The 27,675-nt window shown below is 40.7% G+C and overlaps 1 protein-coding gene across 2 annotated transcripts in view; it reads left to right on the plus strand.

The window, feature by feature from the left end:
* Positions 1-27,675, plus strand: part of CTNNA1 (catenin alpha 1) — a 119,855-nt gene that overhangs the window by 25,712 nt on the left and 66,468 nt on the right. For both annotated transcript variants that reach the window (XM_074838971.1, XM_074838970.1), the window contains exons 4-7: positions 1,184-1,350; positions 2,137-2,256; positions 4,294-4,560; positions 7,228-7,431. In XM_074838971.1, coding sequence (XP_074695072.1) covers positions 1,184-1,350; positions 2,137-2,256; positions 4,294-4,560; positions 7,228-7,431 — 758 coding nt within the window. The remainder of the gene's footprint in view (positions 1-1,183; positions 1,351-2,136; positions 2,257-4,293; positions 4,561-7,227; positions 7,432-27,675) is intronic.

Here is a 27,675-nt window from a genome sequence, read left to right on the forward strand (position 1 = left end):
TTCCCATACTAGGGATAGGCTGCACTGATTGCCTAGCTGTGGGAGCAGGCAAGCCCTTGGCAGGATGCTGCTGCTCCATTATCTTGACACTTTGGTGCAGATCTTGCCCAGCCCCGTTTGGTAGTGACCTCGATGGGAGTCACTGTCAGCTTTCACTTGTGAAGCACTATTGAGGTTCTTTTCTTATCTGAGACATGCTATTTTTGTTTTGGCATTTGGCTATGTAGACAATTTTTCATACAGGTTTGGGAAGCCTCTGACACAGCAGTTTATCTATAACACCATTTGCCTGCTTTCTGGTTATCTCCAGCTACCTGCAAATCTTTGGCCTTGAGTACCTAGCGTTTTCTAAACTAAATCCTAGCTGTTCACCAAATGTTTCTGAAATGCAAAGAGATCCAAAAATAATAATGTGGATTCCAAAACTTGCTGCTGTGTAGGAACTGTGGTACTGGAAGCAAAATGCTGCCCCAGAAGGTGGGGGGAGAAATCCAACTCCTGACTCTATGCAGACATTACTTTTATGCTTTCCAAATGCCTTCTGGAGGGATTTCTCTAGCTGTGTAAAGTGGCCTTTGCTTTTCACAGTTAACCAATTGCATTGTTACCATCTGAAGCCCTTCTTTCCTCCTGCACCAGATGTAGACCCACAGGCTATGAAACATTGAAGCATTTTACTAAGCGGTGCCTTGCTTTGAATGCAAACCAGGGCATATCCAGCCAGGTCATTGCTCAGAGTTGTTTACAGTCCCATGAGCTGTGGCGTTTCCTTGTGTGTTTACAGTACTTTCTGCTGCTTTCTGCCTGACTCCTACACGCACACGAATCAGAGCTCTTGCTTAAGCTTTGAAAGCGTTGTAGTTAGTGAAATAACTGCAGTCCTGCATATAATGGCGAAGGCGTGCTGAATTTGCCTCTCCAGAGGGTTCTGGTTAAAACACCTGTAAAATTGGAAATAAGGACCAAAGTGTTATTTCCCAGTTCTTCCTCTGTACAAGCCCTTCTACCCTGATACCGTGTGGTACCATATTTAGAGGTCGTTACATGTGATCTTAATTGCTGGCTGTATTTAAGCAAACGGGTTTTGTTTTCAGGACTTCAGTCTGCTTGCCTAGGAATCCTTTCAGCCTCTTAAGAAATGCTTTGTGATGTTAAAGTCTGACCATCTTCTCCCCTTGTGCAGGTGACTTGATGAAGAGCGCTTCGGGGGAGTTTGCAGATGACCCCTGCTCCTCTGTGAAACGAGGGAACATGGTCCGAGCGGCACGTGCCCTCCTCTCTGCTGTTACTCGGCTGCTGATTTTGGCTGACATGGCAGATGTCTACAAGCTGCTTGTTCAACTTAAAGTAGTAAGTGTAGTTCTTTGCTGTGACTCACTTTGCTGTGCCTGGCATGCCTGGCGTGCTCTGTCAGGCGGCTTTGTTTCACGCATGTGTGCTGACCCCAGTATGTGCGCTGTCAGCGGCTTGCTTCTGGAGCAGGGAGGTTTTTAAGGTTTTTCCTGTGACCAAAACCTGTGCAATGGATGTTTGCCACTTGTTTTTACACTCATTATGAGTAGCTTTTCACATGGTGTTGCATTTTATTCTGAACTTAGAATTGAGACTAAATGCACTCTGGTCTGCAACTGCAGGTGATAACCAGGTTTTTTTCATCTTAAAGAAATAATTTGGCTTGCATATAAACAATACTTCCTTGTAGCTACTAGGAATGAGTAGCTTCAGTAGACTAAATAAAGTGAATATGGAGTATTTGAGGAAGCCTTTTCTTCCCACAAGCGAGCGGGTGGGTGGGTGGTTTGTGCAGAATTTGAAATGAAATGAATGTTGATACTGGGCCTGCTTTTGCAGCAGGGCTTTGAGGAGTCTCCTTGTGCCCTTTGACGGCCACTGCCGCAGCTCTGCCAGGGCCCTGGGCTCCTTCATACTCTTGCAAATGCGTGTGCTTGGCTGTCTCTGATAGCTGGTGACTGTGAAGCGGTAGCTAAGCCTGAGTACTGTTAGCCTTTGAAGTGTGTCTCTAAAAAATAAAAGGGGGCAGAGGAAGATTGCTTTCTCTGCCCGCTATGACGTACATTCTGAATTACTTCCTGAACTGTATTACTTGAAAAAATATATGCATGTATATTCTTTTAGGTGGAAGAAGGTATCCTGAAACTAAGAAATGCTGGCACGGAGCAGGATTTGGGTATCCAGTACAAAGCCCTCAAACCAGAAGTGGACAAGCTTAACATAATGGCAGCCAAAAGACAACAGGTATAGTGATGGCAGCTCTTTGTTCTGTGTATTTTCTTACTCTGAAAAAGAAAAAATAATAAGGCAGCCTTGCTGCTTTGCTGCTCTTGGACAGTACCCATTGCTGCTCATACTTTTTTTTTTTTACTTTATTGCTGAGTACTTTGTGCTGCATGCTGCCATGTTTTGGAAATTTGAGCTTGCCTGGTAAGCAGAAAGTCTGCTCAGCTGTAGTGTACTGCTTCCGATGGAATGTGTTCTAGTAGCACTTGTTTATGTTAATGCTGTAGTACCTTAATGAAATGCTGCTTCCCAAGAATTGCACTTCCCATTTTGAAGCACTGCAGCTGTGGGTAAGGACAAAGGATCAGGATGTGATTCGGTGCCTGGTGCACTCACTGCTTGACCATGCTTTGGGGTTTGTGCAGACTGACTGAACGTGTCTGTTTAAACAGGGAGCAAAAGTCATGGCTGGGCACAGAATTGCAACTCTTTCCAAGAAAGTGAGCAGCAGTGCTGTTTAGTCTTACACTGAAATGCCCGTTTGAGACAGGGTTTTAAATCCTGTTTGTTATGTGTATGTTCTGTGTTTGGATAGCTTATGCTTAACCTTAAATTGTGTGTAAAATTTTTGTTCAGCAGTAGTTGTGACTCATTCTTGTGTAGGTAAGCTTTCAAAAGAAAGTAGAGGTGTGGGCAGTCCCATTTATCAGAAATAGCATAATTCTTGTAGAACATTTTTTGTTTGTTTGTTCTGCTGATATGTACAAACCAAAACTACTTATGCACCTCTGACACTGCTTGTTTTTTTGCACAGATTCATCTTTGAAAATAAACTGGGTATAGTCTAAAATGGATTGTCAGTTGGTTATGTATCTAAAATCTGATTGCAGTAAATGGGAGTAGGGTTGTGATGGCAATGCAATATATGTTCTTAAACTGCTTTGTGATGGATTGTTCCACGCTATGGGAAGTGGTTGTACTACATCCTTAAATCTGTGAGCCTGCTTGGAGTGCCCTCCCTGCTTAGTGTGTATCTTAGAGGTCGCATATTACCCATTCATTTTGAACAGTCTGTCAGATTTTTTTTTTTCCTCAGTAAGGTAGTCTGCTTCTTTATTTTCATCACCACTTTGTTAGATTTAAGAGAGAACTTCAAAATTATGATACTGCTAATAACTGTGTTCATTCTTCCTTTTATAAACTTACCGCTCACCCTGGACTCCAAAGCTTTATCTAATCATAGTGCTTCTGTTCCAAAACAGAGGTGATAGTGCTTTAGAGAATTGCAGCAGTGAGTGTTTGGGAAAAGACGTATGGGCTTGCTTGCTAATCTTAAATTAGCAGTAATTACAGTCATTGGATTAATTTCATCTGATTGGAGATGAACAAGCAGTTGAATGAGATGATATACTTGTTCTTCTAAAATTAAGTACCTGAGTCTCTTGAGGAGAGTAAACTCTATCTTTTAGGTGTGATTAAAGAAAACATTCTGGTTGTGAGCCTTGGAGTTTAAAGATGATCTTGCTTCTCGTGTGCAAGTGCAAGACAAGATTGCAGGGGAAGCCTCTTCATTTGATAGTTAAAAATTAGCTTGATTCTTAAGTTATCCAAAATGTACGGTATTCTGTTTTAAGGATTTAGGTTTCTTTGTGATTTTTTTTTTTTTTTTTAAGATGCAATGCAAACTGGAAGGACTGAAGAGAAAAATGTGTTCTCGCAACTTCTGTGTCCTCCTGGTTTGCAGGTGGTACCAGCTTTCAGAATGCTGGTCCTCTGCTGTGGAGAGGAGCAAAAAACCAACCTCAGATTTTGAGTTGTGGAGTTGTGAATTGCCCTACAGTACTTTTTTTTTTTTTTTTTTCTCTCTATGAAGCTGCTGTGCTTTGAAATTAGTTGAGCCCTTAAGAATAGGGATACGCAATCAGAAGGTAGATTTGAGCCTACTAGGCAAAGAACCTGTCTGTCTTTTGAAAATGCAGGGAGACAGTGTATGGATGTTAAATGTGGGGAATGTTCTAAAATGCGCCTTTTTTTTTTCTTTAATTTTCCTAATAGGAATTGAAGGATGTGGGCCACCGTGATCAAATGGCAGCAGCCAGAGGAATTCTGCAGAAGAATGTTCCCATTCTTTATACAGCATCCCAGGCCTGTCTGCAGCACCCTGATGTAGCTGCTTACAAAGCTAACAGGGACTTGATCTACAAACAGCTTCAGCAGGCGGTCACAGGCATCTCAAATGCAGCTCAAGCAACTGCATCAGATGATGCTGCCCAGCAGCAGGGTGGAGGTGGAGAGCTGGCTTATGCTCTGAACAACTTTGATGTAAGTTTTGAACCCTTCATGAAAAAAAAAAGTGGTAACTCCAACTCTTGTGTTTGTTCACCTGATTTACTAGCAACAGTTTGGTTTTATTTATATTGCCTGAAAGATCATTTCCTACTGAAATACAGCAAGTTACAGTTAAAGTAGGCTTTTATTTTTTAAAAAGTATTTTTCCAAACTAGGATTGATGGAATATAGAAAGTTATATATGCGGTTCTTGGTGATTGAAGGCTGTCAAGTTAAACTAGCTCTGAAATAGCGGTTAGCCTACTGTTACGTTAGATGTAAGCCCTTGGTTTATTTGAAATTGATTATTTCATAATATATTTATGTAATGTATTCTTGCAGGTGACAAAAATGACTTATTAAAAGTGAATAATGTATTTGGAACTGCCCAAACTACCTATTGAGAAGAACATGAAGTGGGAAGTTTAATATGATCTTTGGTTGGGAATGAAGTCATTTCAAACTGATGTGTTGTACTGATCTGTCATATTCTTTATCTTGCATTCAGTAAGTTACTGAGGATAGCCATGCATTTTTACTGAGAACGCTTTCCTTTTGAAGCCAGTATTCTGTGTCTACCACTGATTCAGCCTCTGAATTTTAAACACCTCGGCACTAACTTACCTCTAAAACTTTATTTAATATTGCAAAGCTGTCACTCAAAAGGTGTTTAATACTTCTGGTTTTGCCAGATATAGTTCATGTTCTCCTTTTTGCTCTTACCACTCTTGTTCCTACCCTACATTACTTTCTTTGCCATGTTTCTTTTACCAGGACAAAGTACTGTTTGAGTTCTCCCTGTGCCTGATGTGAAGCCTTTCTATGGGATCTATTGGGTGACAAGAGAATGTTGTGGTTGTCTTTATCTTTGTGACTATGTTTTCAGTTTTAAGTCTGCTTTCCTTAAATTCCATCAGTTGTATGTTCAGCTATGTAAGTCTTAAGAGTGTGCCTCAGGTTAGCACCCAAGGGATTGCAGATTTGAGCAGATATGTGTGGGAGGGGAAGGCAGGGCCTGTGACAGCACACAATGTTAAGAACTGACTTGGGTACGTAGAATTGAAGAAGCAATTCAGTTCAGGTTCATGGATTGGCTAATGTAGCTCAAACCATTTAATGTGATTTCTGATATATGGCCGTATTTTACTATATGAACTCTCTAATATATGGCCAGAGACTTTTTTTTGAGTGTTGCAGTTCACATGGAGCTTTTGAGCTTTTAGTTCCGCTTTGTGAGGCACTCTAATAGCAGCAGGGCTTGTTCAGCAGGCCAGCTTCAATGCACGTCGTGTGCGATAGCTGTGTCGTCTCCTTCCTGCCAAAGGAGACTGACAGAACAAATGTGTTCAGGTTCTTTGCAGATGTTATCCCTGCACTTAATTTCCTGCTAACGCTTGACTATTATTGCACTCTTGTAATAGAGACTTTGCACACATATGCCCACAAATAATCCAGTGTTTTTACTTTGGTGGTAAAATATTAAATGGCTAGCAGAAGATAACAAGATAATCATTATCTCTGTTTTGATGGTGCAGTTCTGGAGTTGTAGCATACTATCATTGTATTATCTGCACGCCTAAAGTTTCAGGAAGAATGAAGAGTGTGTTGGAGAACTCGTGCCATGTTCTAATCCTGCTGGGAAGGCTGCGTGGTTAGTCTGTAGGGAGACAAAATGTGCTGGCTGTTGGGAGAAGCAGTGGTTGTGATGTTGCCGTTGGAGTTAGCTGGCGTACAAACTGATTGTGAAAACTCCTATTTCAAAAATCTTTGAGGCTTCTTTTGTAAAGAGTTAACAACATCCTCCCCTCCCGCCCCCATAGTGGGAAGGAAACGCATGCAAACCCTAAACAAAGCACCAGACCTTGAAATGGCCAAATAATTTTTCCTTAATATATTGCAAACCTGTTTAAATCACTTGAAAGTACTCACAAGGTGATAAATACTACACTGCTGCTTCTTGGTGAACTTTTATGGGCAGTGGTATTGGCCCCTTGAAAAGCAGATACATCAGTACTGCTGTTTCAGCCTCGGGTCTCTCAGTATGAGCTGTGCTTAGTCATACTTTGTCAAGATAAACCTGCGATAGTTTTCTGCCGTGAAGAAATTGATTTCTGTGCTGTTTGAAACATTTGTGTTTATGTTTCACTTTGAGAATTTTTGAGAATACTGTTGTATTTACCTGCATAATGGTGAAGAGAAGAAAGCCTAGATGAACTAGGACAACAGGGCGCTATATGTAGGGCTAATTTTGAATGTTTGTTTTCCTTGGTTTTTTTGTTCATGGTGGGATAATTATATCTGACAAGTTAACTAGTGAAGGCATGTCTGGATTGATATGTAGTTAAGATGAGTTCTGTACTTTGAACCTTATTTATGCTGGCACGTTTGATTTTTGCCATTCATGTAACAAGGCTTCCTGTGGCCAAGTTTTGTTTAGCTGTCAAAGCAGCACAAAAAATGACTAGCAATGTAATCTGCTGGGGAACCTTTTAGTAATTTTAGAAAACTACTCATGAAAATCATCCTCAGTGCTAAAACTGTGTGTTGTTTGCTTTTTATGCCTGATCAGGGGTTTGCTGTAAACATTGGTTATCTTGATGACTTAACAGTAACTTAGTGGTTGGTCTGATTTACTAGTTTCTAAAATCTTTATTTTACTAGAAACAAATTATTGTGGATCCATCAACCTTCAGTGAAGAACGTTTTAGGCCTTCCCTGGAAGAGCGCCTGGAGAGCATCATTAGCGGAGCAGCCCTGATGGCTGATTCATCCTGCACACGTGATGACCGACGGGAACGTATAGTTGCCGAGTGTAATGCGGTGCGACAGGCCTTGCAGGATCTGCTTTCAGAATACATGGGGAATGTGAGTATCTTCTGTTTGTTTAGTTTGTGTGGTTTTTAACTCCACGTGATAATCGAAAATGTGGAATCGAAGCTGTTTTTCTCTGTTCCTAAACAGGATTTGAACAGTAACCAGTAGTCCTGAAAGGTTTGTCAGGAGGCAGGATCAAACATACTTAAATTACCAGTGATACTTACCTTAAAATTGATCTCTAGTCTTCCAAAGCAACAATTACCATAAAGTGTTAACCCTTTGGCACTGTTCTTATTTTATGGCAGTTAATATTGGTTTGTATTGAAATTCAGTCAATTAGTCTGTCTTCTGCCTTGGCTTACATGAGGTAACTTGTCTTATGGAAAAAGTAGTACTACTTCTGTTGAAGCTTGGAAAGTTTAACTGTGTCATCTTTTTAGCTAAAAACATAGATTCTCAGAATCAAGTTAATTAGTGTTGCTACTCAGTTTGAGTGGAGGTGATATATGAAGTTAAATACTTGGTGAGAAAACCTGAGAACAGCTTGGTATAAATATTGGACTCTTGAGCAGTGTTTAGGTATTTAATGTGTACACAGTATTTGAAGCCTGAGAGTTGAAATAAGCATCATGTCATGCAGGTGAGCTGCTGCATTTGAGGGCATCTTGATATAATATTGGACTTCCCTCTCCTCTGTTGCCTGTTTGTTCTTGTCCCGGTGGGTTATAATCTGAATAGCTCTTGCTGTATTGAGAGATGAGGTTGGGATATCATAAGATTTAGACTATGTCTAGTCTTTAACAATATTTAAGTTTAAAGTTGATTTCAGAAATAAAGTTGCAGAGTGGCAACAAGCAAACTGTGTGTCTTGTAACACTGTGGCAAGTACAATTTGGCTGAAGAAATCTTAAATAGGATGAGGTGAAATCTTATGCTTTTGAGCGTGTTTGAGGTGAAACTTAGTTCAGAGATACCTTTTTTTAGACAGTAGAGTTTATTTAGGAACACCACTGTTATGTACCTTACCTTCAAGTCTTTTGGCAAAAACTACTTCAGTGTAGAGTAAAACTGGTCCAAAGGCTGTCGTGTGCAGATTAGGGTGGTATAATTTGGAGAACAAATGTAGTGTGTGGTAGAGAGAAAGTAAAACAAGGATTTCTGTTTACCAAAGACAAGGACAAAATAATTGAACAAAGCTGAAAGCCAAGTCTTATATAGCCTGTGGGCTGAGCTAGGTACTTCATGTAGTCTGTCTTAATTGCTTGTGAAAGTAGCTTGCGCTCAGCATTGCCATTATATAGAGCCTAAGACCGCAGTTGGGAAGCAAGCTGCTAAGTTGTGCCATTTAAAATTCCTTTCAGAGCAGGGTGTTATATTAGTATATAATGCATCTGTAATAATCCCTCAAACAAATATGCTGTTGGATTGGATGAAGTCCTCTTGGCATGTTTCAGAACAAAACATCCACCAAATGCTAATTAAAAATGTGGAAGAGGTAAACGCTTGGTCTTGCACATAAGAGTTAGTGGCATTTCTCCCACTGAAATTTGGTCAGTACCTGTGTAAGATTGCAGAGCTTTGAGTTTGTTTCACAGAAATGCCTATCCTCCTCCTTGGCTGTGTACTGTTGTCTGTGATATGCAAGTTAAAGTAATCACGCTGAGATGGAAAGAATGTATTCCCTCTGTTATCTCTCTTAACACATTGTGAAATTAGTGGAGCATACTGAATTTTTTAAAGTCACTGCTATGTTATGATTGTAGACAGTGTAGTTGGGGAAATGAGATTAGAAATTCAGTGAAATGAAGTGGAAAAAGCAATTGATAAATTATGGTGAAAATGTGGGATGGTGTGTAAAAATCCATACTGAGGGTAGAAAAAAAACCCCTTGATGATTAAGCTGAAGAATGAATAATAGTTGAGAATCTAAACAGTGAAAAAGGTTTGATACATCTACAGGAAGAGTAGGGATGTGCTGACTTACAGTAGTGGTAGAGGAAATGTCGTATCATGTATATGCATGATATACCCACAGCTACCATGCCCAGGCATCTCCTGTTGTGCTTTTCTCCAGTCTCCCTTTGAAGAGGGAAATGAATCGAGCATTAAACCTGTTAATTGCACAGCACTTGCAGTGCATCATAAATCCTATCTGAGTGCCAGAATAAGAGGTATTTATTGGCCAATTGTAGAAATTCAGAGAGAAGATTGGGTGAGGAATGCACTGGAGAGGTTGAAGCACAGGGATGTCTTGAGGCAGATTCCCTTTTAGCTTTAAATGCCTTCTGTTTTAGTGACTTCCTCTAGCTTTTGGGTTTTCTTTCAGATCTCTGGCAATAAAAAGGCTGTTTCCTAGATAGTTTATAACTCAAAGTTTAGCGGTTTGGACCCACAGTTCAAGTGTGTCTCTGGGCCTGTCCCCAAGGGTCTGTAAGCTTGCAAGCATTGCAGGCTGTGTTATGATGTGTGGTAGAAGTTTCTGTCTGAGTAACGGTTTTCAGTAATAAACTCAATTGTAGGATCTCTTGGCCCTTGTGATGAAGCCTGTGATTATGCCTCTAGAAAAAAGGCAAGATTTGCTTGTTCAGTGGATTGTAATGGAAATTTGTATCCCCTTTTCTTACGCTGGCAGGCATTTTATTTCCTTTTCCATCTAGCACACCTGCCTTGCTGTTCTCAAGAGTGGTCCAGCTTGATCAGATTAAGTTTGTACATCAAGGCCACTATTCGGTCTTGAGAGTGGTGAGTAGTGGATCTGACAAGGAGGAGGACAGCAGTAACATGGGAGGTGTATAGTTTTACCTACGCAAAGTATCTCCCAAGTGCTAGCAGTCTGCAGCTCAGATGCTGCCAGAGTGGTATTGCTTACTGCATTTAATGGCTCTTGGTGGACTTTTCACAAATTAATCTCTACAGTTTCCTTCTGAATCCTTATAAACTTACAGCATCCATAATCTTTGTTAGCAAGGAGTTCTCCTGCTTAAATAGGTGCTGTGTGAAGAAACATCTCCTTTTGTTCTGAAGCAGAACAACATTCTGCCTGTTCTGTTGGATGTTTCCTCCATCTCATTTAGGAAAAGACCCTGAGCACTTATTCCTTGCTTATCCTTTTCTATGCCACTTACATTGTTTCAGATCCGTATCATGTAGGAGACTTCGGTCTTATCTTCCCCAGAATGAAGTGTCCTAGTTTTATTAGGTGCTTGCTATGAGTAAGATACTCAACACTACCTCTCAGCTTTGGCTGTGCCCTCATTATCAAACAGCATGGTGGATTGGGATGGGGTTTGTAGAGTGAATTAGGACTTGATGCCTGTGCTATCTGCATTTCACAGAAGTTTGCATCAGCCAGTCCTGTGGACTGTGTGCTAGCATTTGGTGTGGTAGTGGTTGTCTCCCTGTTTAGATTGACTCAGAGGATCCAGCTCATGTGGCCCAAGAAGGCTCCAAGACGAGAATCACAGTGTGTGAAGTGGCAGTGGCTGGGAGATGAGTTTCAAAAGAGCACTTCTGTTCTGAGCCAAAATGCTGGCGTAGACATTCCGCAATCTCCTGTGCCTTGTCTGGGTCTTTAGATTCCCTTTGAGATTTGGGGACCAGAACTGCATCTGCTGTTCAGGATTCAGGCAGTGTCATGGTATCTTTTGTGCTTTAGTCCTGTACTAACAATGCCTAACACTTGGTTTGCTTTCTGATAGCTGCTGAGCCCCGAGGTGGCGTCTCGATGAAATGGCTGCCATCAAGATTGAGCTTCTGAGTCGTACTGTAGGAGTCCGTTTCTGTGAACGTTAAGTTAAATGGTCTTTCCCTTGTGCATCACTTGTTACCTGTGTCCACTGAACTTCATCTGCCATTTTATTACCCAGCCTCTTGGTTTACAAGCAACATTCCTTAAAATGTCGGCTGTTCATCCCTTAATTGCAGCATCTGATTCTTTCTCTTTTTCCCCTCATCTTCCACTTCACCTAGGGAGAGCTGGTTTCCATTATGGCTCTTGCTTACTTCTCAATTCCAACAGAAAATAGTTTCTCTTTTTAAACTTGCATTGCAGATCCCTCCTGGATTGAAATAGCAAATATAATGTGTTTGATTTTTTTATTACTCAGTGTAAGCTTAATTCTTACTAGTGCTGAATGGCAGAGCAAGAATGGGAAGACCTAAAAAAAAATTCATTATTGATTCTGACATTGTAAAAGTGGAGTAGTCCAAGGTCTTGGATCTGGGATCAACTGTCTAGAATGCAATAAATTGACCACATCAGTCATAGCTAAGTTTGCAATATAACTAATTGATGGCAAGATCCAGATCTTTGTGTGATCTGTTGTAGTCTGGCGTTCTTTGTGTGTATTTTATTAATGAAATGAAAAAAATTTCAAAGCATATTTGAGTTTAGTTGGACATCAATACCAGACTTAGGTGGGGGAAGAGGACAGAACAAAGTGTCTACCTGAATGATGTTCAGGATTAATAGTACACCAATGAAGAAGTTAGTAAGGAAACTAGGATCCTGAGTGCAGCAATATAACAAAATACAACAGAAATGGCCTTTTGCTTCTAACTCCATAATCTTTTGTGGGTAGACATTGATCGGTTGCAGTTTGCTCCAAATAAAAAGTATGAAGCAGAATATTTTTTTGACACTCCTACCAATTTATCCCAGTGTTGCCTTTGCACTAGCAGCTGATGTGATGCCTCTCCCAGTGTAGACAGCAGGTACAATTCTTGTCAGCGTCTTTGCTTTTCTGTGCTGTACTAGTCAACTCTGCCTGAAATTTATATATGTCGTTTGCATTGCAGTTACATTATCTAAACCACTTAAAGTGAATGCATAAAAAAAGAATAGTGGGCTGATAGAGCTGAAATATTTCTGCATTTCTGAGAAGCTGGTATGTAGAATGGAGAGGTAAGAAAATGTGTCTACAGACACAAAAACCCACAAACCTTAAGTCGTGACAGGGTATGTGCTCAGTGCTGTAACTTTCCATGGGTGTTATTAGTGCAGAACTTGGGCAGCTTGCCTTGATTTTAGCTGCTGTGTTAAATATGTAAACGTAGGAGATTGTGGCTTTTGAGGTTGGGGTTTTGAAGTTGGGGTTTAGCAGGTTAGAAAGTGTAGGCCATCCACAGGAAAATTCTGGTGAAGTTTCCAGGCTGCTCTCAGTTTGACTGCGTTGCACTTGCAGAAAGACATCACCTATTCAATTGACATGTAAGACTGGAAATAAAAACTTCCTTCAGCTTTTGACAGTCCATTTTTATTGCTTGATGCAAGTGCCCTGAGGGATGGGGACAGTTCGGCTTCTTTCCATAAGCACTGTTTTAGAGCCATTCAGCAGCAGTGAGCAGAGGTGTCCAGTTCTATTTAGTATGCATAGAAATGTGCAGAGAGCTCTCATTTTAAGTCTATCCTGTACCCCATCAATTTCTAATGCATATAGCTACCCTTTCATACGCACACCCCAGTAGCTCGGACATGTACTAGCATAAACTTTGTCAGAAATTCTAGTTTGGCTAGTGTGGAATGTGAACTCAGAGCCCCATTGTGTGCAACATGCTCTTGTACAATAAAATCCCTTGTTACTACATTTGGAAATGATAAATCATGTTACATAAAGTAGCTTGACAGGTCCTATTTCAATGGGAATTTTAATGCTTTCATATTAACATTCTGACTGTGTCCTTGACTGTCTGGATTGCATTAGAGGTGCTTGGCAGCAAATGGAGAAAAACCATTGGGGGCTGGTTTCAGAGCAGGCATTCCAGCCCCAGATTATTTCAGATGACTCTTCCCTTCCCCCCCCCCCCCCCCCCCCAGTTTCCATCTTCTGTTTAACCTCGAGGGATTGAGTGCCATAGCTGGGTGTGTTTTGGGGTGGGGATTGTATTTCTTTTAATGTTAGATTTTAATCTAATTTAGAGTTATGTAGCACAACTTGAAGGTAAGTGAGGTGGTTGTACCCCAGGTTGCTGTACTACACTCACTGCCTAGTCGGAAGGAATTCTTGCATGCTGGCCAGTGTGGTTTGGCTCTCAGGATATCTGAAGTAGGTCTCAACACTTCTGGTTTTACATTTGGTGGTCTCATAACTTGCTGAATGCTTGTTTTGCACCCTGTTTCTGTGTTTAGTGTGCTTATGGAAACGTACTACTCCAAACAAGTATGGCTTCCTCAGTCCTAATTGCACTATTTTGCTTTTCTTCCCTAAGCTGCTTTGGGCATCTCTGATGCTTGAAAATGAATGGGCAAGGAAGTGCCTCGCTTATCTATTCAATATCTTTTGGGAGAAATAACTTTGTCTTCAGAACTACCAGCAAAGGGTATTTTTACTCCTGACACACTTGTGATTTACAGAATGGAGATGTGTTTTCATTATGAATGTGCCTGTTAATAATGTTGATCCACAGCTTTATTCCCATCAAGGATCCAAGCTTGGAAAGGAACGGGTGAGAAATTTCACGACTGTAAAACTATATTTGAAAGGGCTCTTGCATAGCCCTTTTAATGAAAGCAACTGTTTCTGTGGAAATAGATGTGAATTAAAATGGCAGACTGATCTATATTTATGATAAAGATGCTGATAAAAATTCTGCCTTGAGATAATCTACACTTTCTTTTTTAATATTGTTTCTGTCAGTTTAGGATGCTTGAATGCTCACGTGATGGATGTGGTTTGAAAGCCTGGATGGATTTTCCTGTCATGGACTCTGCTGTTGAGTAGAGAGAGCTATGCTGTTATGCTGGGCACTAATTTCCATAGACATTATCAGTTTGACAAAGATGCTGCTTTTGAAAACAAAACATTTCTGAAGTGATACGGTTTTTAAGTTTAATGCTTACAGGCTGACATAGAGTAAATAATTCAGCATACCTGGAGTGAAGTCTGATGAAGATGATGAGAATTTCCTGCTGCATCAGTCACGCATTTTTGGGCCACAGAAACGAGCTTCCAGGTTGCTTACCCAACATTATCCTAGTTTGGAACTTAGCATGGGGTATGTTTTCAGAAGACATTCTGGGAACTCTTAGTTCTTAGGTAGTAATACAAGGGCCTGCAAAATAAATGGAAGCCAGCAGAGCTTTAACAACCTTGTGAGCTTTGGGTTTTAAAGTTCTTCAGAGCTCCCAGTCATCTTAGTGGTTAGTCTGAGCTCATCCGGATGCAGATGTGGAATTGCTGGTTTAGCAATCCCACACAACTGCTTCCATGAGGGTGCTCAGCCTCTGAGGGGAGGGAGGGCAGCACATCTGGGCTCCAGTTGTTTGTCATGGCTAGTGGTAAGCGTCAGTGCAGCCAGCCTCTGCTGAGGCTACCAATTCATTTATGCAAGTGGCACAATTTGAAAGTCCTGGATGCTTTTCAGACCCAAGGCAGTGTTTGTGCTGTGCAGTCAGAATTCAGTTCTTAAAGAAGCATATGGCTGGTTTAATGCCTACTTAAAGAAACCTAACAATTCCATGTGTGGCAGTGAAGGCTTCCATCCTACCCAGTCCCTCCTCTCCTCCCCCACCCCTTTAGGTTTGTATTGATAAAACATCTATTTTTCCTTTCTTGTTAAACATATGTCTATCTGCAAAGTTAACACATATCTAATATCTTCTAATATTACATTATAAATCCAGACCCTTCTTAATCTAATGTTGATCAAATAACATTTAAGATTGGTGGAAAGAAGACCTGAAATAAGATGTGCACACTCATTCGTGATATGGCAGTTGGCATGTAGCAGCATTTTACTTTTGTTGAGCTATAAACCATTTTACATAAATATGCTATAATGCTATGCATGGCTTCTGCTTTAAAATTCTGTGTTTTGTGACTTAATTTGAATTCTACCATTTTGTAGGAAAATATTTGAACTCTATCTGCCTACGTAAGATTAAATATATAGTCACCCCTAATGAAGCTCCATTTGCTGATACTTGAGTACTCTCTCAAAGCCAGAATCGAGGAGTATAGATGGAATAGAGCATGTAAGTTTGCACAGTGTCTACTGATCTGTGGATAAACAGTCTTTTAGCCTCCAGCAGGATCATGCTCTCAGTGTGCAGAAGTATTATACACACAACTGGGCTTCTGAATTTCTCTTGTGGGAGGAAAGGGATGATGGGATTATTACAAAGTTGGAATGCTACAATTCTTGCATTACAACAAAATACTTGCATCTCAAGTCCTGGACTTCCCCTTTTTTCTTTAGCCTTGATCTGATACAAACTCAGAGTTGCTATCTTTCTGCAAGATGGGATGAAGTGAGAGAATGAGGACAGTGTCTGTGTACATGCATCCCTGTTATTGTCTGGTGCCACTTATATCCTGTCCAGATCTCCAGTGATATGCAAAACCTGTTGTACTGGGTTTGTGGGCTGGTTTGTTTATTTGTTTTTTCTTTCCAATATATCTTCACCATTTTTATAGATCCCGAAGCAAGCAGTAGAGGTCTTGATGGGAACCCAGAATTTCTATTTTAGATGTGGTGCTTAATATCTAGACTGTGCTCTTTGCTTAACGTGTTTTATCCTGTGTAAAAAAGCTGATGTTCTGTAGTGCTCATAATGTGTCCTGGAGCTTTAGACCTACTTTGTCCCAGAAAGTCAACTGAATCAATACAGAATAATTAGCATTTGTGGCTTATCCAAGTACTGGCAGCCCTCTTGAATGTAAATAGAGGCGGAAGAGTGACTTAATCCTTCTCATGTCTGAGGAAAGGATGAGGGTTAAGCTGTATCTTGGAAAGCTGTTGATATAGAGAAAATTTTGGCTTTCTTCTGGTCTGCACAGGGACATGTTTCTTTATCAGGAGGGACAGGAGTTAGAGGCAAGTGAGCACAGGAGAAACAGAGCAGAGGCAACTTGTATATGCCGGGGTTAAAAACCTCCTCAGAGCTATTTGAAAAGACTTGCTTTGTGACTTTGGAGACTCGTATACTCAAAAATTATTCTTGCTGAATTGGCACTCTTAAAAGTGGTTTCTTTACAGCAGCAAACCTATAGGCTCTCAGGACAAGAACTTCCTTGCAAAGGGGCGCTAAAAGATACATTTTCCTCAGCACCAATTAAAATAAGTTTTCCCTGGGCATCAAGCTGTAAGGGGAAAGCCAGAACATTTGCAAAATTAGCAGCAGTCAGTGAAAAGGCAAAGTCGCATGGTTCTGAGCTTGCTTTCACAAATAGCTATGCCTTTCATAAACCGAGTGCGTTTTTCTCTAACGTCTGAATGCAAATGCTGCCTGATGTGCAGCCGTTCGTGGATTATTGACTCATACTGCATATATGTTAACCTCTGACTGTCAAGAAAAAATGTTTTTGCCGTTCACTGGGTGCTCTACTGCTGCCATATGTGGCCAGAAAAAAAAAAAGCTTCTCAGCTCAGAATGTCTTCTGTATGCCTGAGGTGCTGTCATCTGTGATTTACTGAATATAATAACTTGAATTGACATTATCAGTTACTTTATGAAACCTGCGGAAAGAACTTGGAAAATGAAGCCTGGTGGCTCCTGGGGGGGAGGGGGGAAGCTTTGAAAATAAAAGGTTCTTGGTTTAGAAACTGTTTAACTTTGTAGGTATGGTGTCTTGAGAGCTAACTCTCTGTGGAGCAAAGGAAACATGGGTGATATGGGAGTGTGCAGTGGAGTAACTGGAGAGAGATGAGGTACGGTTCTTGCAAACAACTTAGTCTTGGTGGTTGCAGGCTGATTTACTAGCTCTGCTAGGCTAGGGTGTTCAGGCAGCAGGCGGGTGCCCTTGGTGGGGGGTGTTCTGGCTACCTGGTCCTTTCTGCTTCTTGCCTGCTCCAGATTTTCCTTCTAACTTGCCTTACATCTGCTGCATTTCAGGGAATCTGTTTTGGTCTCATATTGAAAAGATGGAATCCTTAACACAAAGGCAATAAAAAGGACTTTTTTTAAAAAGTTGATTGTATTTTTGGACTAAGGTTCCCACCTACAAGCAAGGCAGGCACTTTTTTTTTTAAATATAATAACAGATGAAGATTTGTCCATGCAGTGTGAGGTTGCATATAGGGGCAGTCTGGGGGACTCAGGACACTTACTGTATTAAACTATTCAAGACTTCAAGTAATTCTGATACTGTTAATTTTTTTTAATGTTGTTTTCATGTATGAATGTAGTTGCATAGTTTCACTCAAAAGAAATGCACACAGAAATACTAAGGAATGCTGGAGATCCTCAAGTGTCTTCCTGTGACTTCTTCGAGACACCACTCATTGTGCTTGAGACGTACCTGTATTTTGAAGTTTCTTTTCTTTCCCGATGCCAGCTTGTGACCATTTGTATTGATGAGTTTCAGGTTTATTCCAGATGTTAATTAGCAACATTGGTGTATGATGCTTTTAAAAAATTCTGTTTCCTGGGTAGAAAGATAACCCTGGGACTACTTTGTAGCACACACGTATCTCATGTTGGAAGGTCTTGATGGATGTTTTTCCTCTTCAAGCTTCCCAGCAGTTGAATTACAGCTATGAATGTCAGTGGTGACCCAAGTCATATACCTCCATTTACATGCTTTCCCCACTTTTTTAACCTAATACTGTGCATTGCTTTTAAGTATGAATTAATTTTATTCAAAACAACTAAACCCCAGCAATTAATTGTACTTGTGTAGAGGTTGAGCATCTGGCTACGTTTTATTGTCCAAGTGGCTTCTGTGGCTTCAATTTAATTTCCCTTTTTTCAAAGGGTTCATGTGTGTATCTTTCCCACCACACCAGTCAGCTTCTTGGACTGTGTAGGAAAAAATTTCTAATGTGGGTCTTGTTTGCTCTTCCCTGCTTGCCTTTGAACTTCTCCTTTGAGGACTGTCTTTATTGAGTCATTTTGGGGGAAGAAGGTGACATGAGAGCTCTGATGTCAAGTACAAAATAAGACTGCAGCTATATCATTTGATACTGTTCCCCTTAAATGCCAAATTGTGAATTTCCTTAGAGGCAGAATGAGTTTTTGGGCACCTCTCCAGGAGTCAGAGAGTCCCAATTCTAGAGGTCACTGGACTGAAAAAAGCCAAAGAAACGAGAAGTTAATGCAGAAATAACTGAAATGTTTAAAAAAGAAAAAAGTTGAAAGCCCTTCTGTCATGCACCTGAGCATTTGACTCTTTTGAGGCTAATGGCCTACAAGATGGTTGCATTTCTTCCTGCAGGATCTTTTAATTGACAAAGGCAGGGTCTTCACAAACTTAAAAGTTCATGTTCTTGTGTTGAGAGCTGTTTTGAAGCAGTCTTGGTTCTCTTGTAGCTGTGGATAAGATTACTGCCCAGGCTCACCTGGGTGTGGTGGTCTCCTGCTCATCTCCCACTTCTGTTGTCACACACAGCTCTTCTCACCCCGAAAGGCTGCTCCTGTATATGCAGATGCTGTGGGACTCTGCTGTGGGAACTGTGACTAAAATGAAGGAGGAGATCCTATGAGGAATACGTGTGTAGAGAAAAAAGTAGTAATTAAGAAGCAAATCTTCATGTCCTGATACTCCCCCATACGTTCTCATGAAGACTTATTCATAGAGAATGTAAAACTGGCTTTTTGGTGACAGGCGCTGAAATCTCCAGACTTCCTCTAAATTTTTATCCTCAGTCAGTTTTGTAGTGCTATGGAAACATCTACTCCCCGCCCCAATCATTGGTACTCAGCTGGAGTTTAGGAAATCTTTTTGAAAGAGCAGGACTATATCAAGTACAGAGGGAGCTCTTATTCCCTGAGAGTGTTCCTGGTGTCATTTCCAGTAGACAGATAATTTATTTTATGCATTTTGTAAACTTGCTCTATGACACTGGTTATATTATCCCCTCCTGGAGCAGTGCCTATGTAAAGGGAAGGGTGCTTACGGTACTAGACTGCAGTGAAGTATATTTTCAGTTAAAGCTTATTTCTTGGTGTAAAACTGAATTTAACCAGCTGGGTTTTTCAGATCACTGTCAGCTTAAGTACATTCAATTTCCCTGTTTTTTCTGTGCCAGATTGTAGGGTTCTGTACATTAATTCTGTTTGTTTTGAATAGCTGCTGCTTTATCATCTATCTAATGCTAATTTAAGTCATCTATCTAATGATTTCTTTACAAGTAGAGGCAGATACGACAAAAATGCAAAATATCTCTGCGTCCCTTGGCTCTGTGATTTGCTTTACTTCTTTTTTCTGAACGCTTACTGTAGGTGATGCTACCTTCCTGCTCCACCTCAGATGTGCTGACTGTTCCTAAATGGTTTATTTCCTTTGACATTAGTTTTCTTTTGAAGAAGGGCAGCCACTTTGTATGTGTCAGACTTGTGCTGGAATTTTAAATACTTTAATGCATTCTCATTATCTGCAAGGGTGGCTGGCTAATTAGTTAGCTTAGTAAATAATGGCTTGATAGTGTCTCTGTAAAGGATGACGTTATGCGTTCCACGTTTCAGTACCTTTTTAATCCTGCACGGTTCCTCTGTGAGTCACTTGCTTTAGGTAAATGGAGGTGATGTGAATAAGGTTGCTGGCTTTCTTTAACTGCAACCAGTGGTGTCAACCTCGAGGTCAGCGAGAGCGTTGTTGTTTCAAGCAATTTTGTCTTCTGTGTAGGCAAGTGAAGTTACCAAGATGCACATGTGGGACGAAGAGGAGATAATTCTGCTTTCTGGTACTGGTAGGGCTAGAGGTGCACAGTAGCCAGCCCCTTGACAGTTAGCTTTTGATGCTATTTCCAGTTTTTAATGCCTTCTGCTTCCTGTCGAAGGCAACTTCACATCTAGGGGTTTTTTTGTTATGTTGCAGGTTAACGCTGCTGAATCCCTTCCTACAGGAAATACTTAAAAATCTGTCACAAACTAAAGCTATTTATATTTCTAGTAATGAATAAAGGATACATTAATTCTAGCTTTGAATGTCTTATGACTGTATTGGTAGGATTGTTTTATTATCTGTTTCTCTGAGCTGTCTTGCCAGGAGTTAGGTGGCTTTATTCCCAGATTTATAATGCATTCTCTTCCTCTTGGAAAGGGCATATGCTGTCTTGGCTCACTCTTTTTAATTTGAGTTTTGCAGGGGTCTGTGTTGTTCCAATTTTAGTTGTTCTATTTCTAAAGCCTTTCACATGCATGTAAAATATGATAAAAACGAAAATATTTCAAGGCTCTTACAATTACTGCGGGTGTAAACTTTAGCCTGCTTTTTGTATTTCTGGATATATCTATTAGTTCATGTAACTTGCAAAGGAAAAACTTGAGATACTCTTTAGATAAGGTTACTAATTAACATCAAAATGAAGAATCAAGCCTGTTAAGGCAGCTCCACAGTAGCGGATTACTCACCAGCCCCAGCAGCTGTCTTGTGGCTCCTGCAGAAGCGTTTTGTCCCTCCAATTTGGTATTCTGAGAGGTTCCCCCATCCATCCTGCTACTCCCATCTACCCAGCCATACTGAAAGTGAGATGAATTGACCTGTAGCCAAGCTTAACTAGTCGTCATTCAACAAAATAGCTTGTGAGGAAACAGCTGGATGTATTGACAAAATATTGTGCTGCCCTCCTTGAGCTCCTCAGTTGTCATTCACGAGCAGCCTGGATTAGGCCTCACCTGGTTGCACAGCAGTCGGGGGGTGTTCCAGCGTTGTTTTTGCTGGCATGCTGCATGAAGAAACACAGGAGGCTTAAAATAGAGCTATTATCAGTAATTCTGCTACATCTGTAGGGTCTGTGTAGACCCACGTCGTAAGGCTGCAGAGGCTGTTTGTTGCAGCCTGGTGCTGTCTTGCTGCTTTTCCATTGCATGTTTTCTTCTGCTGGGTTGGGTGGGAGCTGGGGCTTGGGGCTGTGGTCCAGGATGGCCCAGGAGGAGACACTTGCCTGGTCAGCCCTTGCACTGCAGAGGCACAGCTGGCCACAGCAGAGCAGACGACCTGGGTTGCTGGAGTCCGGGGCCTCAGCTCTGGCACATACCTACCCTGCCGGCTGGCGGTGGGGAGGGAAGAGAAGTACAAGCTTGCAAACTCCTGAAGGACTAGGATGCTAGACCCACTGCAGAACAACCTCTTTACATCTGGAGTTGTGTAAAATAGAGCCTAGATGCTCTTCTGCCTCCCATCTGCTGGCTAGGCATGAACTGCCATCTCCGAAGTCTCTGGGGGGGGAGTGTGCTGCTTGAAGGGTGGGTGGGGACCTGGCAAATGTAACCAGGTGCAAGTTAGAGCCCTTCAACCTGGCTCTTGGCGTTCAGCTAGAAAACATGTTCAAGGTAACAAGAAACATAAACTTACATTTTTCAAAAGACTTCAGGTATGTTTGCTTTGTGTATGCTGGGTCCAAGTCTGGCTTGTAGAGTCCTAACTTTAGCCCCAGCATCATGGTTTAATGGAAACAAGCAAACTCAGTTCAATGAAAACTCAGTTTTAGCGTATGATGGATTATTGCCAATTTCAGTTTTCTTTTGAGCTCTTAAGGAAAAGATGCATGTTGCTGCAGCATGATTTTCTTGGCACTGTGGCACTTTCCTACCATTACTTATCTGTATGAATAGATATTTTCGCCTCAGTGGTAGAAATGTGTTGCAGAGGTGTGTGCTCTATATCCTGAAACCTATGCTGTTAACTTCTTTGGATATAAGAATAAGGTTTAAGAGAACACCAGTAGCTCCATTACCTGGTAGTAGTACAGAAGTAGTACAAAATGAGAATCTGTTGTTTTCCAGACTAGACAGACATCTCTCTTCATCCCCTCCCATTCTCCCTCACATCACTGGTGAAAATAATAGTAAAATAATCACTTTGTACTGTTGCAATACCACTTTTTCCCCTCAAGAAATAATACATTCATAGCACTAGACAGTAATCTTAAAGGTTTGATTTCACCATTGCTTGAAAGAGGATTTGCTTGGTTGCTGTTGTCTGTGAAGATATTTGAATGGAGTTGCTGGTTATCCCTGCAGCTGGAGCACAGGGCTGTGTGGATGGATGGATGGATGTATACACAAGTTAGTACTGGGTTCCTGCCTGAGCTGGGGCTGGAATTTATCACTTCAATATGGTCAAGATCCAGTGTCCTTAAGATGTGAAATGCTTACGAACCAGCCCCTGTGCCCGCTAACCAGACCCACCAGTTTCTGCTACTCCCAGTATTGCCCTCGAGAGGGAATTCTGGAGCAAGTTACAGGGATTAGGAACAGGTTTTAGCCTGGAGAAGTCCTGAAGATTTTGATCAGCTGCCATTAAAGTTAAAAGATGTTATGAAATTTGGAAGAAGACTAACTTGTGTGTTCTCCTGATTTTCCTTTTTTGTTAAGGAACAGACTCTGCAAGAGTGAAGTTGCAAATTATAGCTCTCATATGAGGAAGTAAGACTTTTGGAGGTGTTTTTTTATATTAATGAAGGGACTGGAAATATGTTACTAATTTGAAATATCTGTTTCAAAGGCAGTGGAATGCTTTTGATAACATACTGGTAAAACAGGCCTTTCCTGACTATAACTGCATTACATAAAAAAAAAACGAAACCACTTGTCAAAATAGAAATAAGGCTGTTTAATGGCCTTGGTAGAAGCTGTTTTAATCATCACAAAGGCCCTCTTTTCTGCTCAGAATGGGTGTGGGTTGGCTTTTTTTCACTCGCTTAGATCACTGAAACCTTGTTCATGTTCTTTATCGTATTTTTCACCTTGTCTCTGTGTGCAATCTGCATCAAGTCTGTGGACTTGTCATTTAGTCCTAATCCTGTCAGTAGTTTAAAACATTTCTCTTGCATAAGCAAATGTAGGGAAGAGTATACACTAATTATTTTAAAAAAACCCATAACCCTAGGATAAAAGTAATATTTTTAGCATAGTCTATCCATTTAAATTGGTTTATGGCAACTGAGCAATACTTGGACTAGCTGGAGGTTTAGGTACTAGGTAAAACCTGAAGTACAAGACAGATGAGCTGCAGCTGGTAATGGGTAAAAAGCTCAGAAGGCAGTTATAAAGTAGTAGGCAAACAATTTTAACAGATACAGGTTAGGGTAGAGATGATATGGTCAGATAATATTAAGTAGTTGGTTAACATAATAACAGAGAAGTCTGGTACTAAGATAATATTTGTATCCTTGAAACTGCCTCTGTGCAGAGAATCCCATCTGTGGAGTCCCAAACTCTTCTTGAAATGGAATTTTTAGAAGTTTTTCTGTGTTCCATAGGTAAACTTCTCCGTTAGTGTTTTTTCTGAGATTTACTTTTGGTTTTTAAGTATTGCTTTCAGTTAGTACCCCAGGATCACTGGTTGCATCTATCTCATGTTGTTTCAGGTAGATTTACTGTCACATCTCTATTATATTATTTTTTTATTCATTGCACACGTGTGCATAATTAATGTTGTAGAGGAATGGGGTGGTTGGGTTGTTTTGTTGTTTATGTAACCTCATCTTTTCTGAGTGTTTTCCTTGTATTTTTATGGTTCCCAGTGGGTGTCTGATGGTCAGTGAGTACAGACTAAATGTTACTCTCACTGTTACAGGTTGAAGTCAGGGGTTGCAGTGAACAGAAGGTGTTGCAATGTAGCTAGGTTTGCATAAACAATTGAAACTGTTTTTCACAGTTAGTGATGACTTACTAATTTGCCTGATGAAGATTACTATTTTTGAATAAATGGTCAGTAAAAGTAAGTGTCGGAAAGTTCCTATCTTGATGATGCAGCTTTACTGTGGTATATTCAAATGATTGAGTGCCCACTAAGAAGAAGAAAGCAGCCTGCAGTCTAGTAGCATCAGCTCATTTGAATGTAGTATAAAACTTTTTCATGTGTCTCTGGACACTCTCATTGGCATGCTTTGTCAAGTTAATTGTTGTCCATAGACAGTTGTAGATATGAAGGGGTAATATCCCTGAAATTTATCTGCGTGGTACACTGGAGTCGTTCTCCACTTTGTCAGTACTTCCATTTGTTCGCCGTGTTTTATGGTGTGCTGTCAGACAGCTGTTAGTCACAGGAGGGTCCTGGAGTAGTCTTGAGCTGTGTTAGAGGAGGGTGCTAAGCACTTTCACATTCCAGGTCTCCGTGTAATGTTACTGCTTTTGTGCAAGCACTTTTTGCACAAGAAACTCGCTGTGTGTCAGGTGGTCTTTTGCTGTCCTGGTCCCTCTGGTAAAGTACATCTCTGCAGCACGGGAGCAAGAGCTTTGAATTAATTCCATAAACACTTCTCAGATTTGGAACAAAGTGGTGGTTTTTCCAAGTTTCAGATTTGTCAACAAATGCCTATATCGCTGACAAATCCCAGACTTGAAGTGGAAGAGGCATTGCAACGTTGCAAGTAGTTCCCAGCACTGAAGGTAGATTGAGGTTGCACGCAGGGTCTGTAAATATCTGAAATGCCTTAGTTCTGATTTCATTGTTACATTATGTTATGTGATGGACTACGTGGGTGTTTAATTATTTTAACTATGGGTAGCAGGTGTCCCTCATCCAAAGGACTAACATATTTTAGCTGATCTGGATACTTACTCTACACTTACAGGCAGAGAGTAATACGTGGCAAAAGCTCATTACACATGGGACGTTGAGCATGCTACTCTGTCATTTCAGTAAAGGATGTACAGACATCTCCTAAAAGTTAGCTGTCACTATGGTCTATATCAACTTGTCAAAGTTATTTGTTATTTTTGTTTTGCTCGGGAGCAGTGTCATGTTAGAGATGTAGTACCTGCTAAAGTTTACTGTCTTTTTTTTTTTTCTGTAGTTCAACCTAATCAAATGTCTAACCTTAGCCTTTTTTGAAGTTTCTGGTACCTTAGGACTGGATGCTAATTGCAGGCAAAAGGCATCTGTCATGTAGTCAAAGCTCTCTTATTTCCAAGTTCCACAGCTGCCATGGTGCTAATAGATGTCCCAGAGCTAAACTGGTCATCCATAGAGAAGAATATAAACTAGAGATGACTTTCTCTTCCTGCCTGCCCTGTGGCTGTTAAATTCTTGAAGGCCTGAACCCTAGAAATATGCACTTGACACCTATAGAGCTTCCAGCTGTCATTAGGAGTTACCAGAGTTGGCTGCCTGTGCTCTGGGTCTGCCTGGCAGTGGTCTGCTGCTCCCCCAGGTGCTGAGCTAGGTGTCTGTCCTACCTGGAAGCAGCAACACAGCTACTTCCATCTTCAAGATTATCTGGAAAGACTGAGGAATAATTCCTTAACCTTTAAATTATTCTACCAGAATTTCAATCATGGAATTAATCCTAAGTCTCTGTAGACCTTGGTACAACAGATGTTGCTGTTTGTTTGGGGGTGGCATGCTTTAGGGCTAGACTTGATCAATAAGTAGTTCCACGTCTTTACTGAAGCATGTTGTCTTATCCTGAGGACAACACAGATGATGCTTTAATATCTCTTGCTCTTTAAATGAGAGGTATATGGTTAGACCTGGGGGCTTGTGGAATGGCCCGCTGTGTGGTTTTCCCAACTTAGTAGTTTGTTCCTGGCTCGCATCCATTGATAGGTGTGCGCTGAGGTTCCTGTCTGGGCTGGGGATGAAATTTATCACTTCATATGGACCTTCTGGGTCAGGTGAGTCGGCTTGTACTAGCTTAAATTTGGCTTACACAAAGCAAAGAGTGTTAACAAAGCTTCTGAAAGTGTCTGTGATGCAGGGGAATGCCTGTGTGCCCTTGCTAACTGTTGTGTGGTGCCTTTAGAGATGGAAACTCCCTGGTAGTCTGCATCCCTGTCCCCTTTCCCATGTTGTCACTGCTAACAGATTGTGTCATTATTAGCTTTACTAAGAGCTCTATTAATTTTACAGGTTTTTTTTCTCTGAAAGATTAAAAACTTAAGGTGGTATCAGGGTTGAAGCAATTTATTTGAGGGCAGATATTGATAGTCCTGGCTAACAGCACATGGCTTTTGAGGCAGAGGTTCTGGATACGTGATGGATTATTTAGGAGTTAGTTAAACAGAAGAGAGCAAATGCATCCTAATAAGAATACTTGCTGTAGGGTTGAACTGGATTCTGCGTTAACACTCTTCTCGGTATTTTTAGATCTTTGCAACCATGTAAGTAAAACTACTTTTTGCAATAAGCTTTTCTGCAGTATTTTGTACATTTCATAAAGGATATTTCAAGAATTTTTGTAGCTAGACACTTGAGAGGTCTCTTGGAAGGACCTTTCTACTTGGAATGCATTTCCTGTATCTAGTGCTGTCTCTAATCTCATGCGGTCTTGCAAAACCCGTTCTACCTATTAAATATGCAGTAAAGCTGTTCTGTTTGGTAGAAGATTGTATGTTTAAACAGCAGAAGTCCTCCTTGCTCCTGTATTTTAAGATTAAAAATTCAGCTGTAACACTACTTTCAGATTCAGAGCCATTGGAATGGATTTTTCAGATTTATTCTCCTGATTATAATACAGAAAATTAATTGCTTTTGACTGTAAAGAATTATGACCCATTCATTATTTAAGAACCTTCTTGATGGATGAACTCTTTCCACTTCAAGACTTTTCATGAAAAAAGGCTGCTTTTTTTAAACTGGTATAGAACATAATGCACCTGTATCAAACAGTGGATGCACACTCTTAAGGGGTAAGGATTGGTGGAAAGGAAAAACAGCACTTTGTCTAGTTTGCTGGAGTATTCAACATAACACGTAGTAGAGCCTGCTGGGAGAAAACAGGGGTAAGTACTTCAACAGCATTTAAAATAAATATTTTTTTTTTAAAGGAAGATTTATTAGTTTCTTAAAATATCCTGGTAGTAGAGAAAACTGCTTTTTGTTTTGTGTGTATATTGGAAGTATTTGTGTTCCATACTGGGGAGAAGACCCAGTATTTCACTCAAGATGTATTCCCCTCTGGTCACTCTTCGGCTTCTAGCTGCTGTTTCTTAGCTGCCAGTTCAGAAGGTCTCAAATTATTTTTGTATATATTTAAGTCTTTGGTCTCGTCCTCTTAACAGACTAAGAAAGAAAAGTCAAATTTCTTAGATCTTGTTGATTAAAATGAGCAGAAAAACTAAAATAACGCTTTGGTTACTTCTCAGCCCAGAAGTGTTTGCTGAATGCCCTTAGTAGCCAAGCCTTTTTAGTTCATGCATCACAGAAATATAAAATTTTGTTAATGAGGCAATTGTAGTAATTTTTTTTGTTTCATAGAATACTTTGGGTTGGAAGAGACCATTAAAGGTCACCTAGTTTAACCCCCTGCATTGAGCAGGGACATCTTCAACTAGATCAGGTTGCTCAGAGCCCCGTTCAACCTGACCTTGAATGTTTCCAGGGATGGGGTATCTACCACCTCTCTGGGCAACCTGTGCCAGTGTTTCACCACCCACACCATAAACTTTTTCCAAAATAACTCCCA

The sequence above is a fragment of the Strix aluco genome, chromosome 13 (assembly GCF_031877795.1).
Source record: "Strix aluco isolate bStrAlu1 chromosome 13, bStrAlu1.hap1, whole genome shotgun sequence".
Lineage (NCBI taxonomy): Eukaryota > Metazoa > Chordata > Aves > Strigiformes > Strigidae > Strix > Strix aluco.